The following is a 25753-nucleotide window of genomic DNA, read 5'->3' as shown; positions in this document are numbered from 1 at the left end:
GTTATGCTGTTGTAAATGACACAGACATCATAGAAGCTAAACCTCTCGGTCCTCCTCACTCAGCCCAGGTGGCAGAGTTAGTAGCACTGACTAGAGCATGTGAACTGGCAGCAGGCAAATCTGCTAACATTTACACTGACTCGAGGTACGCGTTCGGGGTGGTGCACGATTTTGGGGCTCTATGGCATCTGAGAAATTTTATGACAGCAGCAGGCACACCAGTTGCACATTCCCGACACATAAAACATCGTTTAGAAGCAATCCAACTGCCCAAAGCAGTGGCAGTAATTAAATGCAAAGCCCACACATGTGAGTATGACCCGGTGTCACTGGGCAACAACAGAGCTGATGAAGCTGCAAAATGTGCAGCAGGGTTAAAAATGTTTTCTCCAACTGAAACAATTATGTAATTTCAAACTATTGATATGCTGAAATTAACTGAGATGCAAAATTTGTGTTCAATTCAGGAAAAATCCATTTGGAAGTCCAAGGGATGTGGGCAAGAGTCCTCTGGGCTCTGGAGGGACGGACATGGTAAGCCAGTAGCCCCCACGGCATATTACCCCAGCCTGGCTGAGGCAGCACACGGTCTGACTCATCTGGGTAAACAGGGTATGTGCAAGTTGGCGAGGGCATACTGGTGCGCACCAGGTTTTTCTTCACAAGCAGAGAAGATAGCAATGTCCTGTCTGACCTGCTTGAGAAAGAACATAGGGAAAGCGATCCCTACCGAACCGTCCCACATTCCACCGACTGATGGACCTTTCCAGGTGATACAAATTGATTTCATCGAATTACCACCCTGCAGGAACCTTAAGTATGTGTTAGTGTGCACAGACGTATTTTCTAACTGGGTTGAGGCCTACCCAGCGGCCACTAATACTGCTGCGTTTACTGCCAAGAAAATAGCTCAGGAATTTGTATGCAGGTACGGTATCCCTAAAATCATCGAGAGTGACAGGGGAACCCATTTCACAGGTGATGTTTTTTAAAATATGTGTAAGCTGATGGGTATTAATAGCCGACTTCACACCCCCTACCGACCGCAAGCCTGTGCCAAGGTAGAGAGGATGAACGGGACTATTAAAAATAAGCTAAGTAAAATCATGGCAGAAGCTTTACCTTTGGTCCTACATAGCATAAGGACCACTCCTAGACCGCCTCTGAATCTGTCCCCATTTGAAATATTGTTCGGTAGACAACCTCATTTGATTATAAGTCCACAGGAAGATCTAAAGGGTAACAACGAGGTAACTGTGAAGTATCTTATATCAATGAGTAAGCAGTTAAAGCAACAGCAGCAGAAACTGAAATTGTTGTCTAATGATATGCCTGAAACGACCTGTCATGATGTTGAACCAGGAGAATATGTAATGATCAGAAATTTCTTGCGTTCAGGTTGTTTGACTGATCGGTGGGAAGGTCCGTAGCAGGTGCTGCTGACGAGTACTACATCTTTGAAGGTGGCCGAGAGAGCTGGGTCCATTCCACTCACTGCAAAACGGTCAATCAACCGGTGGAGAAACAAGTCGGAGACAAAGCTGATAGCGTGGACCTGTCGCTCGCGAGCTTGTTCCGGGAGGATTGAAAAGGTCGTAGTAAGATACCTGAACTGAGAGAAATTTGCAGGTCTTGTTGTGAGAATGGACGGGCCTGCTGTGTTCATTTTCATATTCTCTTTTAGAATGTTCACCATCCTGGTCAGTCCGGGGATATCCAGTGTCTGTGATGGGGGACCGATTGAGGAAACGGGAGCTGATGGCAGTGCTGAAGGAGTGGAATCAGGAGGAGTGCAATGCCAATCAGGGGAGTGTCTGACCAATCTTAGTACTGTTATTGTTAAGAGAGCTGTCATTCCGGATACTCGGGGAAGGTGTGGAGGTTTATCGTCTGAAGATTCCTGTATTTGTGAGCTTTGTGGGTCCCTAGTTGATGAGAACTGTATCCAACGGTGCCAACCTAAATATAATCCGTACTGGGGTGGGTATCCTCTAGAGGATTATCATAGCATGGTAGGCAAAGTGTTAAATCAAACTGATTGCTGGGTGTGTTCACATGTGCCACAGGGACAGCATAACGTAGGGTTGGTGCCATTTCCGCTGAATATCACGGAAATTTTAGATTTGCAAAAAGGGAAAACATTGGATAATAATAATAATAATTTTATTTATATAGCGCTTTTCTCCTAAAGGACTCAAAGTGCTTTACATTTACAGTACAAAATACAAAATAAGCTTAAACAAGGGACATTAGTGAAATGCTTGGGTGAATAGGTGAGTCTTGAGTCTATTTTTGAAGGATTCTAGAGTGGAGGCCTCTCGAACTGTGCGGGGAAGTGAGTTCCATCAGGTTGGAGCCACAAAACTGAAAGCTCGACCCCCAGATGAATTCCGTGAGATTCTAGGTACTGTTAATAGTCCTTTGTCAACGGATCGCAGTAATCGAGTGGGACAGTAGGGAATCAGAAGCTGCTTCAGGTACCCTGGGCCATGGTCATGAAGGGCTTTGTAAGTTATTAATCCAATCTTGAAAGCAATTCGCCATCTGAGAGGCAGCCAGTGAAGGGAGTAGAGAATGGGTGTTATGTGGCTGGAACGGGGCTGGTTGGTTAATAGCCTGGCAGCTGCGTTTTGTACCATCTGCAAGTGGTGTAATTCTTTTGCTGGAGACCGAGGTAGAGGGCATTGCAGTAGTCTAGGCGTGATGATATAAATGCATGTATGACTTTAGGCAGATCTTCTGGGGGAATTAAGTGCTTGATTCTGGCTATGTTCCTCAGATGAAAGAATGAGGATTTGATTGTGGCTGATACCTGATGTTTAAGTGTCAAGCCACTATCCAGGACAACACCAAGATTCCGCACATGTTTGGTGTTTTGTAATTCTGAACCCCCAAACGTAAGTCCTGTTGGTTGGCTATGCTGTAGCCCTGTCCTGTGACCTATCATAAGAACCTCTGTTTTATCAGGGTTCAGTCGCAGCCAACTGGCACTCATCCACTCCTGAAGCTCAGCTAGGCAGCCATTTAGGGTTGTTATTGGGTCCTTTGTGCCTGGAGCAAAGGACAGGTACAGTTGTGTATCATCTGCATATCAGTGGTAAACCAGGCCATGACGTCTGATTATTTCACCCAGTGGCAGCATGTATACTGCGAAAAGCATGGGAGATAGTATAGAACCCTGTGGGACACCGCATGGAAGTGACATTGGTGATGAAGAGTTTACTCCAGAAGAAACTCTCTGTGACCTGCCGGTCAGAAATGATTTGAACCATCTAAGGACTGTGCCATCCAGTCCACAGAAATTTTTCAGGCGCTCAATTAGAATCCCATGGTCCACAATATCAAATGCTGCTGAGAGATCCAGAAGGATTAAGATTGAACAATCACCTCTGTCTCTTGCCATCAGAAGATCATTAAGCACACATACCAGGGCTGTTTCAGTGCTATGTCTTCTCCTGAATCCTGACTGGAATGGATCATAAATATCATGGGTAGACAGGTGGGTTTCCAGTTGCATTGCCACCACTTTCTCAATGACCTTTCCTAGAAAAGGAAGGTTTGATACTGGTCTATAGTTGGTCATGCAGTCGGGGGTCTAAATTAGGTTTTTTAAGAAGTGGTCTAACAATTGCTTCCTTTAGTGGTTCTGGAAAAATGTCTGTGTCCAAAGAGCATTGAACTATTTTTGCAATTACAGGGCCAATAATGTCTATACACCCTATGAGAAGCTTGGTTGAGGCAGGGTCCAGATCACAGGTGGTGGGTCGCAACATTCTGATAATTTTGGCAATGTCTTTTGCATCCATTATGTCAAAACTGTTCCAGGGAGACAGGTGGCTTACCTTGGCAGGCTTGGTAGATTGGCATTCCTTTGATGGCACTGTGGGAATTCCAGCCCGGATGGAGGATACTTTATCTGCAAAGAATTTTGCAAACTCATTGCATCTTGACTGGGAGAGGGTTTCATCATGCTGCAGGCATGCTGATTGCAAAGCATCTCCACTGTACGGAAAAGCTGAGCCGGCCTATTGTTTGCTGCCTTGATCGCATTTGAAAGGAACTCTGTTTTCTTACGGGTGATTGTTGATTGATATTCTCTTATATGTTTGATTAGTGTTAACTTATCCTCTACCAGGGTCTTCCTCCATCGTCTTTCAAGTCTACGCCCCCTTTTCTTGAGTTCACTAACACTATTGTCAAACCAAGGGGCTTGATGGTCTGGTATGAGGGGTCGTATACCCACAGGGGCAATAATATCCATTGCAGCTGTAACATCCCTGTTATAGTAATGGACAAGGGAACAAGGATCTTCACAGGCCCCCATTACCGCAGAAAGATCCAGGTTTGCTGCAAGAGCCTGGGGAGTCATGCCCCTCCTTGGACGATACCTTGTCAACTCCATGGGTAAAGTTCTATTTTGAGGGGTTGCAACTGAGAAGTGAATTGAGTGGTGGTCTGACCACGTGACTGGGTTTATATTTAGGTCAGAGACATCTAATCCAATCTGGAAGACAAGATCAAGAGTGTGACCACTTATATGAGTAGCCGAAGGGGTGACTTGTGTGAGGCCCAGAGCATTCACTGTGCACAGGAGATCTTGGCCAAGGTGTGAGAGCTCATCATCAACCCATGCATTGAAATCCCCAAGGATCAGCCATCTTTGATGCTCCAGAACTAGTCCAGCAACAATATCTGCAAATTCTTGTAGAAATATCTTTCCATCTCCAGGGGGGTGGTAAATGAGAAGTACTCTGAATCCTAATTCTGTAGAACTCCGAGCAGCGATGCACTCAAATGAGTGAGTCATTTCCATTGGGTGGACCCTAAGTTTAAGTGCTTTTTTAAAGCAGATGGCCACTCCCCCTCCCCTGCGGTTAAGTCTTGGGTTGTGAATGACAGAATAATTTGTTGGAACTGCAACTTCCAAGATAGGTGCTGCATTTTCATCTAGCCAAGTCTCTGTAATACAGGCAAGATCTGCAGATTCGATAAGGTCAGCAATTGTGGCAGTCTTGTTTCTTATAGATCTGGCATTACAAAGGACAGACCTGATTGGGCATACCGGAGTGCCTGTAGTTTTCTTTATATTGAGTGTGGGAGCTCTGGGGATGTCAGTCACAGAGCGGGAGTTTAATGATCTGTTCTTTCAAGCACAGGGCCGTTTGATAGGTACCACTTCTATTTGTCTCCTATATGAGCCTGGTGAACCTGAAGGCAAGGAAATTACGTGGTTACAGCGGATAAGAGACTTTCATCCTCGCTTCCCACGACTGCCCCGTTGAGTTTTTTTGAAAATGCCAAGGGATTTAACAATGGAAGCCTGTGATGGATCAATAGGAACTGCTGCTCATGGTGGGCGGAGTGAAAACATAAAGCTGGAGGTGTAAAAATACATTGGGTCATCGATGAGAGAGCATGAATTACATTTGATGATGAGAGAAGATCAAGTAGTTTTTATTTTTCTGTTTTCTCAACTCTGTGTATGATCCAGAAGTTATAATGGGATTCATGAGCAGACTAATATAATTTGGCCATTGTTATGTCCAGTTGCTTCTCTCTTGTACAAAAGGTATATTTTGAATAAGGAGTATCTAACAAGCTAACTTGTCTTTTCAGTTGATGATTTAGTTACACAAAGTATTCCAGGGCAAAGCAGGCTTGTGGAAAGGTGTTAGAAGCCATTCCTATTGTATAGGTGTGAAAATCCCAGTGTGAGACTCTTTTTGAAGTAGATATTCTGTCCAAGGGTAAAGATAACATGTCTCCAGGGGAAAAAAAAAAAAATGGGATCCTGTGTTTTAAAATGACCGGACTTCCAGATTTCAGAGACTGGGGATACTGTATTTTAGATTATTAGTGCAAGAAATCAGAGTTATTTGCTGAGCAGAGAACAGAGGTGAATGATGTCTTAGGCGGGAGCAGGAGCCAAAGATAATTTGTATTCCACAGTACCTTGCTCTCGGGTGTCCACTGCAGAGGTAATGCCAGTCTGGGTTCTGGTGGAGAGGGCAGAGGTTTCAATCCAATCCAATGTGAATCTCAGTGCAGGAATGCAATCCGTTGATTTTGGAAAGATGTCCAGGTAGTGCAGTACCAGTTAAAGGTAAGTCCTTGGATATTTCTTGTGCTTCTAATGTCACTTTTGTAGAATTTAAGCTGTTTTATGGAGATGTTCAGGAGCAGGTAAAAGGTGAGGCAGCCATCTTGGGCGCCTGTAAAAATCTGTCTGGAAAAAATCTGGAAAATTCCTCTCATCCAAACCACCTCATTTCAAACTCCATCAATTCCAAGTAGATAGATCACTTTTGTGTCTAAACATAACCAACCCCAATAAACCCGGGAGTTGGGAAGTAACGGGGAATAATCAGACGATGACCTTCTCACTAAGAGCTGATGAGTCTATAAACCATGATCTGCTGCGCTCCATTAAGTCTGGTGGGAAACATTTTAGGTATCGGTATACATTGAGTTCCACGAAATAAATTATTGGTAAGGTGCCAAATGGTTATTGTGCTAAAATAATACAGCCAGAAACCTGCATGTACCAGATGGAAGAACCAGAAATAGGATTGTTTGCAAGGGAAATGTGCTTAATGATAATGATGCATACCATTCCTTATGTTCTCCCTGATAATTTATATTTCATCTGTGGAAGAAAAGCGTATAAATGGCTCTCCCCGAGTTCCGAAGGTTTGTGTTACCTGGGAAGAGTAGTCCCAGAAGTTATGACCCTCACACATGTTGAAATGCTGGGTATACATAAAAACACACCGTCACCATATCTTCACACACAATATGAACACAGAGGCAAAATAAATATGGTACCTGGTGATATACATAAAGCCACTCAGTTAATCAGTGAGACAACTGGCTTTCAAGTTCTGGTCGCATTGGACCCCACCAGGATCGCTCGGGGTACATTAAATTTTAGATATATCCAGGAACTTGCCAAATTGATAGATAATATCACCGAGATGTACAATGACACATTCAGGTATACAGGGAGAGAATTGCAAGCGTACAAGAAAGAATTGGTGCAACACAGGCTAATGTTGAATTATTTAACTGCTGTTACTGGAGGGTATTGCGTAACATTGGCCACCCAATTTGGAGTAAAATGTTGCACCTATGTCACCAATGATACCAGCGACCCTAAGGAGGTGATAGACTGGAAGACGGATGAAATTCTACAGCTAAAGTGGGAATTTCGCAAAAACCATAACGCTTCAGTGGCTGAAATAGGGGAGAAGATAGAAGGATGGGTTTCATGGCTGAACCCAGTGAAATGGTTCTCAGGTCTAGGGGAATGGGTCCAGGAAGTGATCGCCAGCATAGGCAAATTCTTAATCCTTATACTGATTGTCATCATAATAATTGGCATATGTGTCCGGTGTGTTCCTATTGTGTTGAAGTGTGGAAAATGTAAAAACAGAGTGAAACGAAAGAATGAAACTATGATGGTGGTCAGTAATGACAATATGTATACAGAGGTAAATATAGAACTGCATTACAACCCTGAACTAGGAAATACAATCGTTTGATGTATTATATTTAGACATGCATAGAATGTATTATTGAAATGTTATTTATAGAACACCTCAGATAATGTAAAGTCTCAACTCCCCTTCAAGACTGCTATTATAAGACTGGTGCATTCCCACACCTTTCACATAATCTTCCAAGATCCGCGGTGTGCGTATAATAGTAGTTTTATGTCCTCACTCAGAGACACATTATTGATGGATTAAGAACCACCTTGTGCCATCCCATAATAACACCAAATAATATGTAAATGTAAGCCTAAATTAAATTCTAATAGCAGATTGTGATAGCATGTTGTTTGCTATCAAAGGGTGGACTGTCGAAGCTGAATAATTGGCTAAGACAAGTTCAGTTTAAAATTTAATCGCGACGACGCCATCTTGCGACTGGCCGCAAGACGCCATCTTGAAAATGAGATCGCAAGACACCATTTTGCGAATGGCCGCCTAAGCGCCATTTTAGATAAACTCACATTTTAGTACGTGGCAATGATACTATTAGCACCATGCGATTGCATTTTTCACCATTTCTCATACACACATTAATACACACAATTGCGCTGTTAACTAGTCGCATATTAGCGAATGCATAGGACTTTGTACGAAACCGCTGTTTTGTTAGTTTTATGCGCACGCATCTGCCCCAAGTTAACTAACGTCCTTATATCAAACCCTGAATACCCACACATTACATATTCACACATAAGGTTCAATAAGCTTTAAAGTGTATTATTTAAGTTGGTTCAGTTAGTTTAAATGCTGAGAAATAAAGGTATTTGATAACTAAGGTATTCTACATGCTAAACAAGTCGTGTTTGGTCTTGTACTGATGCGTACTGTTTTTACAGTATTCTGGTGTTATCGGTGGGGAGGTCGCATCATGCAAACTCAAGTTATGGATCGCAGAGCCTATAAGCAACAAAATGTATATTTCATGAACAACTGTTAGAATGTTGCAGGGGGCGTGAAGAGGAAGACCCCCAGCTGTTAGAGGCAGGGAGAGTCTATTTGAACCAGCCTGTTAAATGTGCTGAAACAGATGCTTCTCCCCGGGAACCAATGACATCAGCAACAAGCTTCCCTATTGTCCTGTTTATTCTGGGGGGGTATAAATATGTGTGCACGAACGCTGGTTCTCAGTCTTCGTGCTGAATGCTGTATGACTAGGGGTCTCTTGCTGATGCCTATCTCCAGGTCCGGAAGCGCCTGCGTATGTATACTGTACTTCGGTCTGTATAATTTTTCTTTTGCGCCTAAATTGTGTCTAGATCAACTGCGTGTAACTGTCTGAACTTTTACCTGAATAACACTTGTGCTTTGGAACCACAGATTCCACGTCTAAGCCTTTATTTATGGTATGACTGCGTACGCAAATTAGCGTCATCCTTAGAAGGTATGGGCAGGATATTAGAAGGTATAGGCAGGACATTAGAAGGTATAGGAAGGTGTGTATAGAGGTTCTGATCCAGGATCGTTACCCCATCGGAAATATTTATTTTTAGCATAATCTAATTTACATTTGGCTTGGGAAAGTAAGAAAGATTCCATCAATTTACGTGTTTGTTTATAGACCTCGAAAGTCTCTGACCGGATTAGAAATATACAGTTGGAAGGCTGAGGACATGGCCGCTTGTAGAGAGTTATGTTGATTATTAGCTTCTTTACGTTTTCTAGAGACATAATTAATAATATGGCACCGCATCACCGCCTTTGACACCTCCCAAAAGAGCACAGGGTCATCCCAATGCTCTATATTGTCATCCAGATATTCATTCCATTTGGTTGTTAAGAAATTACGAAAATCTTCTGATTTGGACAAGTATGTGGGGAAGCGCCAAAGGCGGGAGGCAGCTACCAGAGATGTATTATACAAAGAAATACTGATTGTGGCATGATCGGAAATGACTATATCACCCAGGTTTACTTCTTGTATTTTTGAAAATAATGCATCCGCCACTAAAATATAGTCAATGTGAGATAGAGTTCTGTGGGCTGCCAATATGTGTGTATATGATCTATCAGTAGGATTTAGGATCCTCCATGGGTCAATTAGGCTATTGAGAGATTCAAATCCTGCCAGATATTGCCAATAAACCGAGTGAGGTCTCACCGGAGGGGTAGATCTATCTAATACTGCGTCCGCAACTGTATTGAAATCGCCACCCACTATTAAATTCGGATTATCTCTGGTCATTAGAAACTGAGAAAGTTCATTTATAAAATCTGCTGGGGAGTTAGGTGCGTAAAGATTCAATACAGTATATTTAGTATGTGAAATAGATATATCTAAAAGGATAAAACGCCCCTCCGGATCCAGGTGTTTATCATGAATCACATATGGCAAGGCTCGGTGTAGAAGTATTGCTACCCCTCTTGATTTATTTCTAAAGGGAGCAGAAATGCACTCACCAATCCAGGAGTCCCTCAACATGGAGTCGTCTCCAGCCCTCCAATGCGTCTCCTACAAAAACACTACAGAACCCTTAAGCTTCTTAAGAAGTGTAGTAACCCTCTTTCTTTTTATAGGTGTATTGAGGCCTCCCACATTCCATGAGATTATCTTTAAAGTATTATCTACCTGAGAAGTTGAAGGCAAGGGTGGCGCCATTGGCCTATACCCTCAGGAAGAAACATAACAAGAAAATACATAGTAAAGAGAAAAGACGTCTCCCCGTCCCAGCCTTCGAGGAGATATCGTTGAGGGGGGGCCTCCGCACGGCAGGTTAAACATTTTCAAAAACATATCCTATTCAATATAAACATAACATCAAAAGATCTGTGATACAATGTAATCCGAGAAAAATTAAATATATGTGCCTTTGAGTCATTATTTTTTCCTTTTTTCCATCCAAAAACATTTGTACATTCCCTGAAGAAGGGAGAAGTACCGAGAAAAATAGCAACAGAAATGAAAATTACCAATAATATCACTTTACACCATTTCTGCGGACCAATAAGGAACGCCAGTAATAGTCAGCGAACGCGGGGACCAGCCGCAAGTTAATCCAAACAATTGTTAACACGATACACCTTTTTAAACTTTTTAAGGCCTTTGGTTTGGAGACCTCGAAGGAGAGCTCCTATTTAGAAAATGAGCCTTGGCTTTGTCAGGGTCATCGAAGAAAATAGTACGGCCATCCACTTCTACTTGCAGCTTAGCAGGAAACATAAGGGTGAAGCGTTGATTATTCTCTACCAGGAAGCTGCACACTGGAGAGAAGGCTTTTCTTTTTTGAGCCACAGAAGCGGAAAAGTCCTGGAAAATCAATATTCTGGTATAATCAATTTGTAGCTGAGGAGACTTCCGATAAGCCATGAAAATCTGTTCCTTAACTCTAAAGTCCAGGAATCGAGCAATAACTGGCCTTGGACGACCTGCTGCATTATCTCTCTCAGGTCCGATCCTGTGGGCCCTTTCTATTTGTGGTGGGGGCAGATCTGGAGACAATTTAAGAGCCCGTGGCAAGGTAGTAGAAAGATATTCCATCAGACGTTGACCCCTCACTACTTCAGGAACTCCAATAAATCTCAAGTTGTTGCGCCTATTTCTGTTCTCGAGATCATCTAATTTCTCCACCAATGCCCCAGAGGAGCGTGAGTAGGCATCAAGGCTAACTTGCAAAGAATGAATTGTGTCTTCCGCGTCACTCAACCTTTGCTCCAATCCAGAGATACGAGAGGTATTGGCATCAATCTTCGCCAAAGCTGAGTCAAGAGATGTTTGCATGACATCGAATTTTTTGTCAATCTGGGGTAGAAATGTTCTGGAGATTGCCTCGATCATATCCGCAATAGACATCTGAGCTACTATAACCCCCTGCTCGGGACAGGAAATGTCCTGTGGACCCGATGGGGTCTCTGAGGATCCATGTGGCGCGGAGGAGGATTTGTTCCCCGTTGGTCTATTTCTGCCCATCTTAGAAGGAGTAGGTTGTGAAGAGTCGCCCGATTGTGATGGCTTATCCAAATATCTGTCCATTACCCGACAGCCAAAATAAAAAAAAGGCTCATAAAATATATATATATATATATATATATATATATATATATATATATATAGTAATGGGTGTTTACAATATGCATATATATATATATATATATATAGTAATGGGTGTTTACAATATGCAATATTCTACGAGTAAGTTGCACCCAGTAAAATTTACACACTAAAAACCTGCGGCTAGGTCCCTTTGCACGCCAAAAACAATCACATAAATCCACAAAAGTCACCTATTAAGAATATTCTGCCACAATATTCAAAATAAAGTAAACCACCACTAGGTGGCGTCAGTACCTAAAATACAACAGCAGAGAATTATATTACACAGCCCAAAATTTGTAACTATCAGCTAGAAAAGTTAAAAGGTAATATGAGACTTAATGCAAGCACTAATTAAGGGGTGCTGTGTGGCAATTTGAGCTACTGAAATATTGTAATACAAATAAATGAAAGTATCAGATCTGGAAACGGTTCTTGGCAGAAAAACTAACCCCTATATGGTGACAGTATATTAACAGAAATATAATGAAATAATCCACAATGTGAAACAGTGAAATATCAGCCAAGAGTTAACCAGTTATATAAAATGGCAATATTTTCTAACAATTATATATGTATATATATATAAATATGCACACATATACCCATACACATATATACACATATCACAAATGTGAGTTATACTAAAGGGTTGTATCCAACAAAATACCCCAGCACTTTAGCAGTCTCGAAGCTAATATGGACCTGACAGTAGGTGGCCCTTTTGAAGACCTGTAAGGTAGACACAGATGGGGACACAAATATATTTTAGTTGTCTCCACAAATCTCAGCGTCCTCAATCTTTTTGTAGAAAACACTGAGTGAGAGGGACAACGTAGGGATAAGTCCACTTCAGTGGGAAAAATAGAACTCAAGCTCCAAGTATGTATCCCCCGGCAACCAAATAGGGATTCAGCAAAATGTCCATGTATATATACGTGGTGCAAATTATGGCCCTGATTCAGAGCCGGACGCTCTGTCCAGAGCGCTCGCTCTGAATCAGGGCCCTCCTCCATTAAAATGGAGCGTCCTCCACAGCATATACGAGCGTCCAAAAAGATGGTCGCGATGGTCTTGACCATCGCGACCATCGGACTTGCGAGTGAAACCCTGCGGTCGGGTTTCTCAACCACAAGCCCTGGAGTGATTTTGGCTCTATCAGAGCCAAAATCACTCCCACTGACATCACTAGTGATGTCAGTGGGGCCGGCTTCAGATGGTAGGCGTTCCCATGGGAACGCCTCCGTCTGGCAGGCACGCCCCCGGCACGCCCACCAAAGGGGGCGTGCTGTCAGTCACCATCGACAGCACGCCCCCTTTGGTGAGAGACTCCGAGCGAAGGATTCCCCGTCGCTCGCCGGGTCTCGCGCATGCGCACGACGGAGCTCCCTCCGTCATGCGCATGTGCAGTGGGGAACATCGACCCACTTGCGAGCGTACTGCCGCTTGCGAGTGGGTCTGAATGACCCCCTATGTCTTTATAGGAGCTATCCCCACATCTATTATACCCTCAAGCAATCGGACCCTCCTCCAAATCAATACAAGGGGGGTCTTAGGAGAAAGGATGGAAGCGTGGGAGAATTATCTGTATCTCCTCAACTCTAGGGATAACAACAGACCGCCGGGTGCGCAGTATACTCCAGTCACTCACCGCTGATGTCTGATGGTGATTCAGAGCCAGTCGGAGCCCCGACTGTAATAGCAGGCAGCTTGGGGGAAGCTCTTTGCAGCAGCGGCAGCAATGAGGACACCGGTCACTGCCGCTCGTGGCAGACGCTCCGTCCACACACCCTGGAGTGATTCAGCGCAAGGTGGAGAGGCCGCCGGACTGCAGACTACCCCCGTCCACGTGTCCCCGAGCACCCGCCCGCCGCGCCAGCCAGCGCACAGAGTGGACCCCAGGAGCAGGAGAGAAAGGCAGACTGAAACCCGCCGGTCCACCGGAGGGAAATATGCCAGGGGTGGGAGAAGAGGTGCTGATCCTCAGGCGCCGCAGGGTCTGTCCTGTGTGTGCAGCAGAGGCCACGTGTCCCCGAATGTCCAACAGCCGCGCCAACCAGCGCGCGGAGCGGAGTCCAGGAGCAGGAGAGGGAGGCAGGCTGAGATCCGCCGGTCCACCGGAGGGAAATATGCCAGGGGTGGAAGAAGAGGTGCCGATCTTCAGGTGGCTGCAGGGTCTGTCCTGTGTATGCAGCAGAGGCCACGTGTCTCCGAGTGCTCGATTGCCGCAGCAGCCAGTGTACGGAGCAGACCTCAGGAGCAGGAGAAAAAGGTAAGGTAAGATTCGCCAGTCCAGCAGAGGAAAATATGCCAGGGGTGGGACAAGAGGTGTCTATCTCAGGCGGCTGCAGGGTCTGTCCTCAGTAGACCTGCTGCCATGCCGATTCGCGCCAAAACTTGGCCGGACTCCAGAGAAGTATGAAAGGGCTACCGACATTCCTCAAAAAGACATCTGTCTGATCCAGCCAGACTCCCCTTTAATCTGTTGATGTTATTGATGGGGGATATGTGATTTTAGTTGAGGGTATTAGCAGATTTCAGCAAGAAGGCGCGGAGCAGTTCTAAAATGCGGCCATCTAGGATGCCACGCCTCCGGAAGTCCCCAACAATTTGTTTTTAAATGTATGATTACCAGTAAAACAAACTGGGAAATGTTTGGCATTCTGTTTGAAAATAGTACTGTTACTACAGCTATTAATTCTAATTTCTCAAACATGCCACTTTGATGATTAATTATCAGTATTAAACTCTTAAAAAAAATTAAGTATTATTCCTGTGATAGTGTCTATAGACACAATAATATAAAGTCAGGGGCACTTACCAATTGACCAGGATTTGTCAAGCAGAATAGTCCCTGGCTGTAAGAGTCAAGGGAATGGTGCGCTCCTAAGTTGTTCGTTCGTTAATGCCATATGATGTCACCTTTCCTACAGCCTGTTAGAATTTCCTTTAATAACAGGTCCTCCTTGTCAGGAAAATGAAAGGATTAGCAGACCACCACTGTGACTGGTCAGCTCATTAGCGGTACTCAGTATAACAAACTAGAACAGCAGAACTGACCCCTCACACTTCACAAATACTTTTCTATGCCTATCTCTTCAACAGAGCAGCATCGGTATACAGTGTACTGAGATCGACTAATCCCTAGCTAAATAAGATTTTATAGATATATTCAGTGTGTCCATATAGAATAATTTAACGATCTAGGAAAGAGTTTCTCAAACTCTGCCACTACAGTCCAGGTTTTATGGGTATCCATGTGACTTAATTAGTACCTCAGTCAATTTAATTTAACCATCTGAACTTACGCTTGGATATCCCTAAAACCTGGACTGTAATGGCAGAATTTGGGAAAACTCTGACCTAGGAAACCAATCCTCTCATGGCATGAATAATTCAATGTTGGTTCTTTGGATTGCATTGAATCATTTCTTAATCTATTGCAAAAAAATGAACCAGCCTTACTAAATTTATTTTAAATTTAAAACAGTGTGTATTGCTAGTTTTCTCACCAGTACTTTCTCCAATTGGCTCTCCAGGCTCACAAACACTTGAGCATTTTTGGTGGCAGCCATGTGCCCAGAGTTGATATTTAAAATGATGAATGTTTCACTGGGTAATCATGCATGAAATAGAGGTCACTTTAATATGCTACCACTTAAAATAATTATAAAGCAAATACAGGTCACCAACTGATGTCTCCTGATAACCATCCTCCTCTATGAACCAGACAACCAGTGCAGTGTGTAAAGTACTACAATTGGTGGCCAGTGTTCCTGATAGTGCGCATATGCCAGCAGTGCCTAAACATCCACTCCTATAGGCCCCCGTACGCTAGCTGACAGATTGCCGGATCCTGCGATTGCCGATCCGCTGGTCGTAAATGCCGACCGGCGGTCATCGATGTTCCGCGATCTGTCGGGAGGATCTGTCAAATTATACATGTTAAATTTCACCGATATACAAATCGCGATCAGTTAAATTCAACATGTTGGATTTCACTGATCCTTCAACCTGGCATCTCAGGATCGCAGTGTCGCAACAATCTTTCGCTAGTGTATGGGGGCTTTACCTTGCAGGTCCTTGGATACTTAATTAATGTATAAATTGTGGACATGTGAGACACATTATTAGTGCCACTACATTTACAACTAACCAATCATATATATTTTATTTTAGCAAAATATTTTAGATATCTAAAATATTTCTATTTCATCTACAGTCAAATTACTACATAAACCTATTTCATTTTTAAATTATCATTTGAAAAAATAGTTTTTATAATAATCTGCCAATAAAGAATAAAAAATCCATTACTATAAAATAAATGACCATAAAATGTTTTTCTGAAGTTGCTTATTGTCAAATAAATCTAAAAACCAGTGTCTTCACGACGGGGTGTGGACCACACTGTGTATCACCAAAATACTCAGTGACCAGAAGCCGGGTGTTAGTGTGCAGCACACGGCTCCCAATCACTGAGGAGCCGGCAATGTGGGCAAAGTCTCTGGGGGCTGCATAGTATTTACGGTAGTGCTGGGCACACCCCCAGAGTGATGAAACCAGGGTCCGTTGCGAGGCTGCACCCCCCTTTGGATGCACATGCCTCTGGTGCATGCAGGGGGTCTATTGGCAACACTGGTGTCTTCGACCTCAATGACGACACTGATAAAAACAGCATATATTTATTCAGCACCACACAGACCTCCATGACATAGAGCAAAGAGTAATTACGGGGAAGGGGCAAGAGGACAGTGAACTTCACTGCTCTTCTCCTCCAAAGTGGAAATTTCGAAGAGATTACACCATCTCCAGTTGGCGAAATTAAACTATGAAGAGAAAACGGAAACAAGATTTTTCAATTCTTCTTACGCCAGGGGTAGCCAACCTCGGTCCTCGAGAGCTACTAACAGCACGTTTTCGAGAACACCTAGCTGGTGCTCAGGTGTATTCATTATTCACTAACACATTTTGAAAGATCACAGGTGTAACTAATTATTTCACTTGTGATTCTGTGTGAGGAGACCTAGAAAACATGCACTGTTGGGAGCTCTCGTGGACCAGGGTTGGCTACCCCTGGCTTACTCCATACTATTGTATGGGGAAGCAAAAAACAGCACTTCAGGACACCTCTGGAGAAGTCTGAATTTTCTCTGAAGTAAGTTGCTCTTAATTGATCAAAGCAGAGAAAAGCCATTCTATCACTGCTTTATGAATGAAGCCCTGTTTCATAGGGGTCTAGTCATTATCCCTTAATTTCTACAAAAGTAGGTGAAAAATATTTTTTTTTCACCTACTTTTGTAGAAATTGCCACTCATTATAAAGGTAATGCAGGAGATACTACAGAAATCTCTTACCTTTCAGTCCTGATCTGGCCCGCTGTCCCCATATAGTATCGGGACATAAATTCATCAAGCTCCGAAAAGAATACATTTTCGGAGCTTGACAGCAGGAACCTTTGGCATCTTCAGATGGTGCTGATTCCTGGCCCCCGTTCTGGGTTGCGAACAGGGATACTTTCAGTTTCCTCCGCCCTTATTTGGCTCCCACTGCCGGAAGTTGGACATTAGGTGCATATGCGTGAACCCAAGTTCACATATGCGCACTAACATTGCCGAGTTAGACTCAGTTGTGTCCAGGGTTGCTACTCGCCCCTGATAATAAATAGGCCCATAATCACATATCTATCTGTGTATCTCATACCTCTCTATCTCTTTATATTAGATATGCTTAACTCATATTTCCCTACCATCCAATCTATTTCTGTATAGTCATTCAAAAAAGACTTGCGCAACTGTGTGCAGTTAGTTACTTGTGCATAATTAATATGAAAAATATATAATCAATATGTATTTCTGTGTATACAAAGGAAGAGATTGCACCTACTTTTAACATAACTTTGCTTCCTGCAATATACACCAGTAAATGGCAAAATAGCCCTTACATACACTGAGGGCCTTATATAGATCTGTTTTTCTTTTTACCTTGGGGTCCTTACGGCTGGTCTGGTGTGAGTCCTTCTCCAAGGGTCCCTGGAATACCTTATGAAAGAGTCTGGTAAAATCTTGGCCACTTCTGTTAGAACAAATGAAAAACTAGTGAATTCCTAGTTCCTTGTTTTGTGCAGAAGGATATATCAGAATCTGCCCATGTCCCGGGCTGTAATATTGGACATATATTATAACCTTTGGAGGAAAGACATGTGGGGTCATCTGCATAGCAGCCACGGCGCTGTCTGAGGTCTGGGCATGGGTTTCCTCCACTCTTAGGGGGCACTATCACTTGCCGTGCCCGCTCTCTGCTCCCAACTCCACAGCCAGAGCTGCACTCACTCCACGCACCCCATTGGCCAACCACACAGTGTGAGACTGCAGGAGAGAAAAAAGATGGCTGTCACTATATAGGACAGATTATTATTATTTAGTATATATAGCGCCAGCATATTCCTTTTACAATTGGGAACAAACAGTAATAAAACAAGACTGACAGAGGTAAGAGGGTCCTGCTCACAAGCTTACAATCTATAGGTTATGAAAATCTAGGAGATAATGAAACTAGTTCTCAAAACTAAACATAAAACAAAATGTTACAGCATCTGGTTTGGGAAGCCATTATACACCACTGCAAAGTTTGCAGTTACATAGCGCAAGAAGACTTCCCAGCTGACAGCTTGTATTCCAGTTGAGGCCCTTCAGCTAACACAGGGCCTGATTCAGCAATGCACGCAGATTCCCGATGGTTGGGACTCTGGGCTCGATTCAGACTGCTCGCTAGATGTGTACGCTCGCACCCAGCGTATGTAAATCTGGCACACACCCAGCAAGGCAGGCGATCGCACGGCAAGGCATAAGCACGCACACTATGTCTTGGCGTGCGATCACTTTGTGTATGTAGATGCCCACCAGCCAATCTTAAGACACTCACTTGCTCACGTCTTCTCCAGGAAGTGTATGTAACCATCGGTACATCAGGTACCATTGGATGCGATCACAGTGCTTGAGGCAGTCCATACCCTACCGCAAGCACTGCGAGCACTTCAGTGTGAAATACAAACAGGTGACGTGTATAATGACGCTGCCTGTTAATTATGCGCGCCTCTGAATTGGCATTAAGACGCTCAGGCACGCCTGCGTTCGCACCTCCACTCCCCCGTATTTAATTGCCAGCCCGTCACCACCCACAAACTGCTTCTCTTGTCACTCACTCTAATGAGCTGTCTGTGCGCAGCGAGCGAAGGCTTCCGGATCTCTCGCACTGGTTCGGGCAAACACACTGCGATGCATAATCATGCACATAATGCGACAATCGGCCAGCTACGAGCGAATGCATCCTAGCGAGCGGGTCTGAATCGAGCCATATGTTCAGGCACCTGACCCATTCTGTGCATATGCGGAATGGGTCTGAGATTCTGCACGCAGACCAGCAGCAGACTGGCATTGATTGACAGTCTGCTGCCGTTTGTAGGCGGGCGGCGCCTCCATTTCCCGAAAAGGAGGCGTGTCGCCGCTGTTAGGGGGGAGGGGAGAGGCCAGGATCTCTGTCGGCTGACAGAGATTTCCTGGCCTCTTTCTCTCATCTGCAGCGGCCGGCTTGCATGACCCCATTGGTCACTTAGCCGGCTGATGTTCCCACAGATTATGCGATGCTGCGTTGTACAACGCAGCTCGGATAAGTAATGCATGCAGGCTGCGTGATGCCTCCTGCTGCATTACCATAATTGCAAGGACGGAATTTCAAAGTTGCTTGCGTGCAGCTATGCAATTACGTCCTATGCTGAATCAGGCCCTCAATTTGCAAATATATATTTAAAATGTGACATTCAACTAGTATGTACCCTTTTTAACTGCATGCTTTGGAAAACACGTATGAGTCAATTAAATTATTGGCGATGTGCGCGAATCACAGTAGAGCAATATCACATATTTTCACTGAAATGTTTTTTTCATTATTGCCCCATCCATGTGTGTGTCTCTAAATTGTATTGCTTTATTCAAGTTTTACTGATGCTTAAAGGAAGCCAGCTAACTTTGTGCCTGGCCATCTACTAAGGTGTATATTTTTTCTCTGTTGGGACATGAGGTCAGGGTGGCACAGGGGGTGTGCGGAGGCAATGCAGATGGGAGGTGGCAGGATGTTATGTTTGCACTCTATGTTTCTGTATCAGATCCGGCTGGGCACTTTCTCACACGGGTCCTGTCTGCGTATTTATATATGCTTCGGTGCGTCCCTTGGCTGTTTACTTTGGCTTGAAACCAACACTTCACTGCAACATACACAACTTTCCATTGTATATAAAGAGTTCTGTTATCAGAGCAATGCCTCCCAGCAGAGGTGGTACCAAATGATAGGGTACAGCATAATATAAGTTTAGTCCTGTTTAGGGTTATATTCATTTTCAAATAGAAAACAAGAATACGCCTTAAACATAAAATGCCCCTTGCTTCTCTTTGGATGCTACAATAGGAATCTATCTTCATGCATCCAACCCAGAAATGATATGAATGACTGGGCCAATACACACATTTTCTGACAACCTTTTGCATAATTTGAGCAATGACTGAAGCGATCACCGGCATTAACTATAGTTCTTTAGAAGTATATTGGGCTGCAGAGGGTCTGAGGAGGCTGCTGCCAGGGGGTAGCAGCAGTCTCGCTCTGCCTCCTGGGCGGGGGGAACGATTGCCGCCCCCCCCTTGGATCAGCGGGCGGCATCGCTTTGCAGTGACGCACATATTATTTTGCATCTCTATGTTTCATGTATGAGTGCTACTTAATATGTTTATTAAAGCATCTATAAATACAGTTTTGCACTAGATTGTCATTATAGAATAATTAAAGAGAATGACTCATCGGATAGACTCAAAAACTATCATCCTCAAATAAGAGTATTTAATCCATACACGAACACTTGCAGTGTGGGATTCTCAGCAAGCACATTCTGGAGTAGAAATTGTCACATATTAGTTATTCCCATGGTGTTTTTTGAATGTTATTAATGTTAATACACTTTTGAAGATTTCTTATTTTTTAGTTTAATTATAAAAACATGGGGCTGAAGAAGTAATATACGTGTATACAGGGCCGTCAGAGAGATGGGGGTGTCCCACTAGGACACATCCCATGGCTCGCTGCATGCCCCGTGAGGCGTGGTCACACCCCTTTTCCATGCACGCATGTGCCTGCAACGTCCGCACACAGAGGGATGTCGGGGCTGTTCTGCAGCTCCAGTCCTTCCCTGCATATACAAGATGGAAGTCATGTCCACAAAAAAGAACATCCAAGCCTCTGTAAGTATTGCAAAACCAACAAACAAAAAATAATACATTCTAACACCCCAAAGCATGTTGGTAAATGGTCTAAATATTAGACCACAAATTTTAACCTTGGTTTTATTAGACTCTAATAAAACCAAGGTTAATCTTTGTGGTCTTAAATCTAAAAATAAAATTTGGAGCCAACATAGCTCAACACCTAAAGAACACCATGGGGAAAATGTAATAGCCTGCCAGATGCAGACATCGACGTGATTCCGGCCAGTCTGCCTGTTTCTTTAAAGCAAAACCAACCATAACAAAAAACTGATATTTCCATAAAGGTATTTAGATGTGTTATATCCACTGTCACACAGATTCTGGATCCTTTATTTAGCATTCATGAGAGTTCTGGTTGAGGCTTTTTTCCCGTAATCTGGAGAACCACAACTAAAAACTGCTAGAACACTTTTAAAGGAAACCTAAAGTATTTCTCCATGCAGTGCCCTTACTAGCAGCTCTCCTCACACTGTGTATAGGACTTCATCACTCCATAGCAGTTAGTATTTTTTCCCAGGCTCCCAAGATATTTATGTCCTGATTCTGAGTCACATGCACTGCCGATGTTGGATGCGGTGGTGCGTCTCATTTTCCTCTACGCATGCGCTGAGTCGGAGATGCAACTGAGGTACATGGTCTCAGGAATGTCTTGAAATTGTATTGGACGTTCCTGGGCTGTGACAGGGAGGCGGCATAGTGCCCGCACAGCTATTACGGGCATGTTATGGGAGTGTCACTGACAGCGGTAGTGTACAGAGCCGCTCACATAGCAGGCTATATGTAGGTGGAGAAACTGCAGCTGCCATAACATGCACCAATCGGTATGTCATGCCCTTTGTAGTGCATTTGTATAAAGTCGCAGACAGGTGACCGCCAAAAGATGCAGATATGAGCTTAGCTGCGTCCAGCGCAGAATCAGCTTCTTAGTATCTGTGTAAAAGATTCAAAACTTGCATCACTTTCAGATCTACAACTACATCTGAACTAATGTATATCTCCCACAATTGAAACAGTAATAACATCCATGACATGCGATCAATACAGTACACATGAAAGCACATACATTTATGGCTCTTCTTTATGTAATGAGACTTTAGTATTTTGTTATAGCATGTCAGTTACCAAATACTGTACCAATAATTATTATTTCATACTAATGTGCATCATAATGTGCTGCTATCCCTAAATAATTGTATACTATTCATTAGCACCCTATTAGTGTATTATATCTGATAGTGTACAGTAAATCTAGACTTGGCTGTTTTGTATGTCTTTAATCCAGTAATAAAAAGAATGACAAGCAATGACTGTCAAATTATCATGAGGGAATTGGCTGGATAAGCAATGTTGTGATGCCCCCTGATGAATGGGCACAGACTATCCTTTGCCATGTGGTGACACTATGCCAGGACACGAGAAAGTTTGGGTGAAGCTGTTCTCGCCCTCATTAGGAGATATGAAACAAACACGGCACATACGGACAATATCCAATGTGACACTGACTGCTTGTGTGTCAAAAAACAGAATTATTCAACGATGTAAAAAAAAAAAACCTGTTTCCTGGAAGATACAACCACAAAGGTGCACCTTAAGAACATACGTATATAAGATTCTGGTGCTTCAATCAATAAGGACCATTCACCATCATATAGGTTTCCACAAATTTCCGGTTTTTCAATAAGGCCCGTATTCAATTTGAGACGAAAAGCCGGAATCCGCGGAAAAGTTTCTCTGATGACGTAATTTCGCCAGGCGGAAAAGTATCGCCGTATTCAATTTGAAAGACTTTCCGCCTAGGCGGAAAGTCAATGCAATGTAATAGGTGGAAAAATATGAATATGAATAGCAGGCGGAAAAAAGTGCAGAATTGGGGTTTTGGGGTACAACGTTGCGGGAACCCCCGTGCAGCCTTCAGACAGTCCCCCAAAGGTAAACTGTGTCAAAAAAAACAAAAAAAAACCACTTAAAAACACCCCAAAAATTCACTTTGAATTTGGGGGCGAAAAAAAAAAAAGTTGGGGAACAAAGTTAAAAACTAGCGAACTTGACTTGGGGGGTCCCCAAGTACGCCCCAGGTGTTTTTTTCATTGCAGGGGTTTGCGGGAGGTGGATTTCTCACGATTTTTTAATCTTAACTTTAGCACCTTTTAAATATGCTGACCCCCATTTTCAAGTACCCCAAATTTGCTGGCATAAGTTATTTTCTGCAAAAAAACCTCCTGAATACTATTCTGCACCATTTATCCAAAAACGCTATTTAGCAGCTATTGAGCCCGTTTAAAAACACCAAATACCTTCAGCAAGCCAAATCGGGGGTACCATAGGGAACCCCCATGTCAGAGCATCTTTTGGGGGGTGTCAGGCTGATTTCCCCAAATCTGACAGGACTTTCCGCTTGTTTAAGTTTCGCCGGGTCCCGTTTTCGCCTACTTTCAAATTGAATACGGGGATACACGGGCACACGCGCAATACTTTTCCACCTACAAAACACGCAATGTAGGCGAAAAGTCCGGGAGACGGAAAAGTATCGCGGCTCCGCTCAAATTGAATACGGCTCTAAGTCTGTTGTAGTGACAAATGGCCGAGAACATGTACACGTATAATGAACAATGGAGGTAATAACATGCAATGTACTCTATATTGTCTCAGCTGCACTGATAGGTGTCTTTACATTACTTTACAATATCCATTAAAATGAATTGTCCAATATGTTTGTTTGTGTCCTTTCACTTCATATTTGTTATCTGCCCATTCAGTGCTCACATACACAACAAGTAACAAACAAACTTAAGTAGCCCTAAAATGTTAGTAATGTGGAAATGAATTAGTGTGTGACACACTTCTGTACGATTCTACTCTAGTCACAATGTGCACTTTTGTGCACCTCTGTATTATCAAATGTTAACAAAATGTAATGAAAATTGGAAAGCTTTTCATCCCTTGCTGTGATTTCATTCATCTGATTCTGGGCCTTATTCAGTCCCAGGCGCTAATGAGGAATCGGTTGCTAATGACCGAAATGTTTTGATGCCTGCTCCGAAGCTGCAGTGCGCATGTGGCGCGATTTTACTGCGGCTCCCGTCACAGTGTGGGGGAAGCCGCAGTGGCCATTTGGGAGCAGCGATGGGGACGAGCGAAGACGTGCTGAGGCCAGCGACTGTGTCTTCTGCCACAGATTCACTGGCTTTGGCACTGAACTTGCGGTGAACATTCTGAGTAACCTTAGGGTTACTCAGAATGTGTGAGTGGCCACCGATGTTTCCGATGGTGCATGCAGCGGATCTGAGACGGCACAGGCGGGTGTCTCAATTGAAAAGACGATACCTTAATCATTTACATATCTTTTCAGCAGGGGTGTATCTAGGGGTCCAAGTGCCCCTAACAATGTAATGGACTGGCAACCCCTCATAATTTCTGAATAAATACACCCTGTACTTATAACAGCTCTCCAGCAGCCCCATGTGTCATCAGCCAGCACCGTTTTCTGTTTCATCAGGCAGCACCCATTCTGTCTCCCCAGACATCCCCCTATGATCTCCACAGCCATATCCTTTTTATCTTCCCAGCCATCCCCCTTCTGTCTCCCCAGCCAGCCCCCCTGCTGTCTCCTGAGACATCCCCCTTCCGTCTCCCCAGCAACCCTTTTATCTCCCCAGCCAGCACTTCTGTCTCCGCAGCCAGCCCCTCTTATGTCTCCCCACCCACCCCCTTCTGTCTCCTCAGCCTGCACGCTTCTGAATCCCCAGCAACCCCCCTTCTATCTCCCCAGCCATCCCACTTCTGTCTCCCCAGCCATCCTCCTTCTGTCTCCCCAGCTACCCCCTTCTGTCTCCCCAGCCATCCGCCTTCTGTCTCCCCAGTCATCCTTCTGTCTCCCAAGCTAGTCCTCCCTCTGTCTCTACAGCCCATGGCCACCCGTGTCCAGCCCCCACAGCCCACACACATACTTCCTATATCTTCTGGCTGTGGCCGGCTCCTCTTCAGTGCAACAATGCAGCACGCACGATGTCATGACTTCACGCGCCTTGTGTAAAAAAAACAAAAAACTTTATTTATTAATTGTGTCTACCAGGCAGTCGCCACAAATGGCGGCAGCGGCTACCAGGCCCTAGATATCTGCCCTAGTTAAAAGGCAGGGGCTTACCCGGGACTCCAGTCCTGGCAGTCCCGTACTGATTCTACCTCCTGGCCATGGATTGCACCGCCAGATGGCGCCCCCCCCTCGGCCGGCTCCCCTGGCAAGTGCCATCCTGGCCAATGGGTAGATACGACCCTGCTTCTCAGATCCGCTGCTACCGAGGATGCAGCATGGATCACTCCTGCTTTCATCTCTGTATCAGGCCCTCTGTGCCCACTGCATCCAGTCTTATGTCCCTGAAAATGGAGTTAAATGGCAAGAAGAAAGATTTTGTTGTGGAGAGATGTATGGTGCAGTGCTTGGTGGAGTTTCTTTATGGACAGTGATTTAGATTGTATCTATGTAATAGCACATTAGCAAAACTAAATTTTGTTATATGTAAAGAGATGTTAAAATGAGGGGAAGTTAGAGCAAAATGGAAAGTGGTCCCAACTTACAACTTTAAAACAACTAAAATGGTGCATGGCCTACACCACAAAACTTACCAGGAAAGACTAAAAGATCTTAATATGTATAGTTTGGAGCAGAGAAGGGAAAGGGGGGGCATGATAGAAACTTTCAAATATATCATGTGTTTTAACAAGGTGCAGGAGGGAGACATTCTTTAAAGGAAGAGAAGTACTAGAACACGAGGACATGCACTGAAACTGGATGGAGGGAGGTATTTTCAAAGGAAATTTGAGGAAAAATTACTTCACGGAATGGGTAGTGGATAAGTGGAAT

General features: G+C 43.9%; 1 protein-coding gene across 1 annotated transcript in view; it reads right to left on the bottom strand.

Moving 5' to 3' along the window:
- LOC148517946 (somatomedin-B and thrombospondin type-1 domain-containing protein-like) overlaps positions 1 to 25753 on the bottom strand; it is a 72859-nt gene that overhangs the window by 23108 nt on the left and 23998 nt on the right. The window contains exons 2-3 of the mRNA XM_088477948.1: positions 17767 to 17949; positions 17566 to 17656 (exon numbers count right to left, since the gene is read on the bottom strand). Of these exons, the coding sequence (XP_088334074.1) occupies positions 17566 to 17656; positions 17767 to 17949 (274 nt within the window). The remainder of the gene's footprint in view (positions 1 to 17565; positions 17657 to 17766; positions 17950 to 25753) is intronic.

Source organism: Taudactylus pleione, unplaced genomic scaffold (genome assembly GCF_031769625.1).
Source record: "Taudactylus pleione unplaced genomic scaffold, aTauple2 ptg000205l, whole genome shotgun sequence".
NCBI lineage: Eukaryota > Metazoa > Chordata > Amphibia > Anura > Myobatrachidae > Taudactylus > Taudactylus pleione.
The sequence above is the reverse complement of the archived record's forward strand: the minus strand, read 5'-3'. Positions and strand labels throughout refer to the sequence as shown.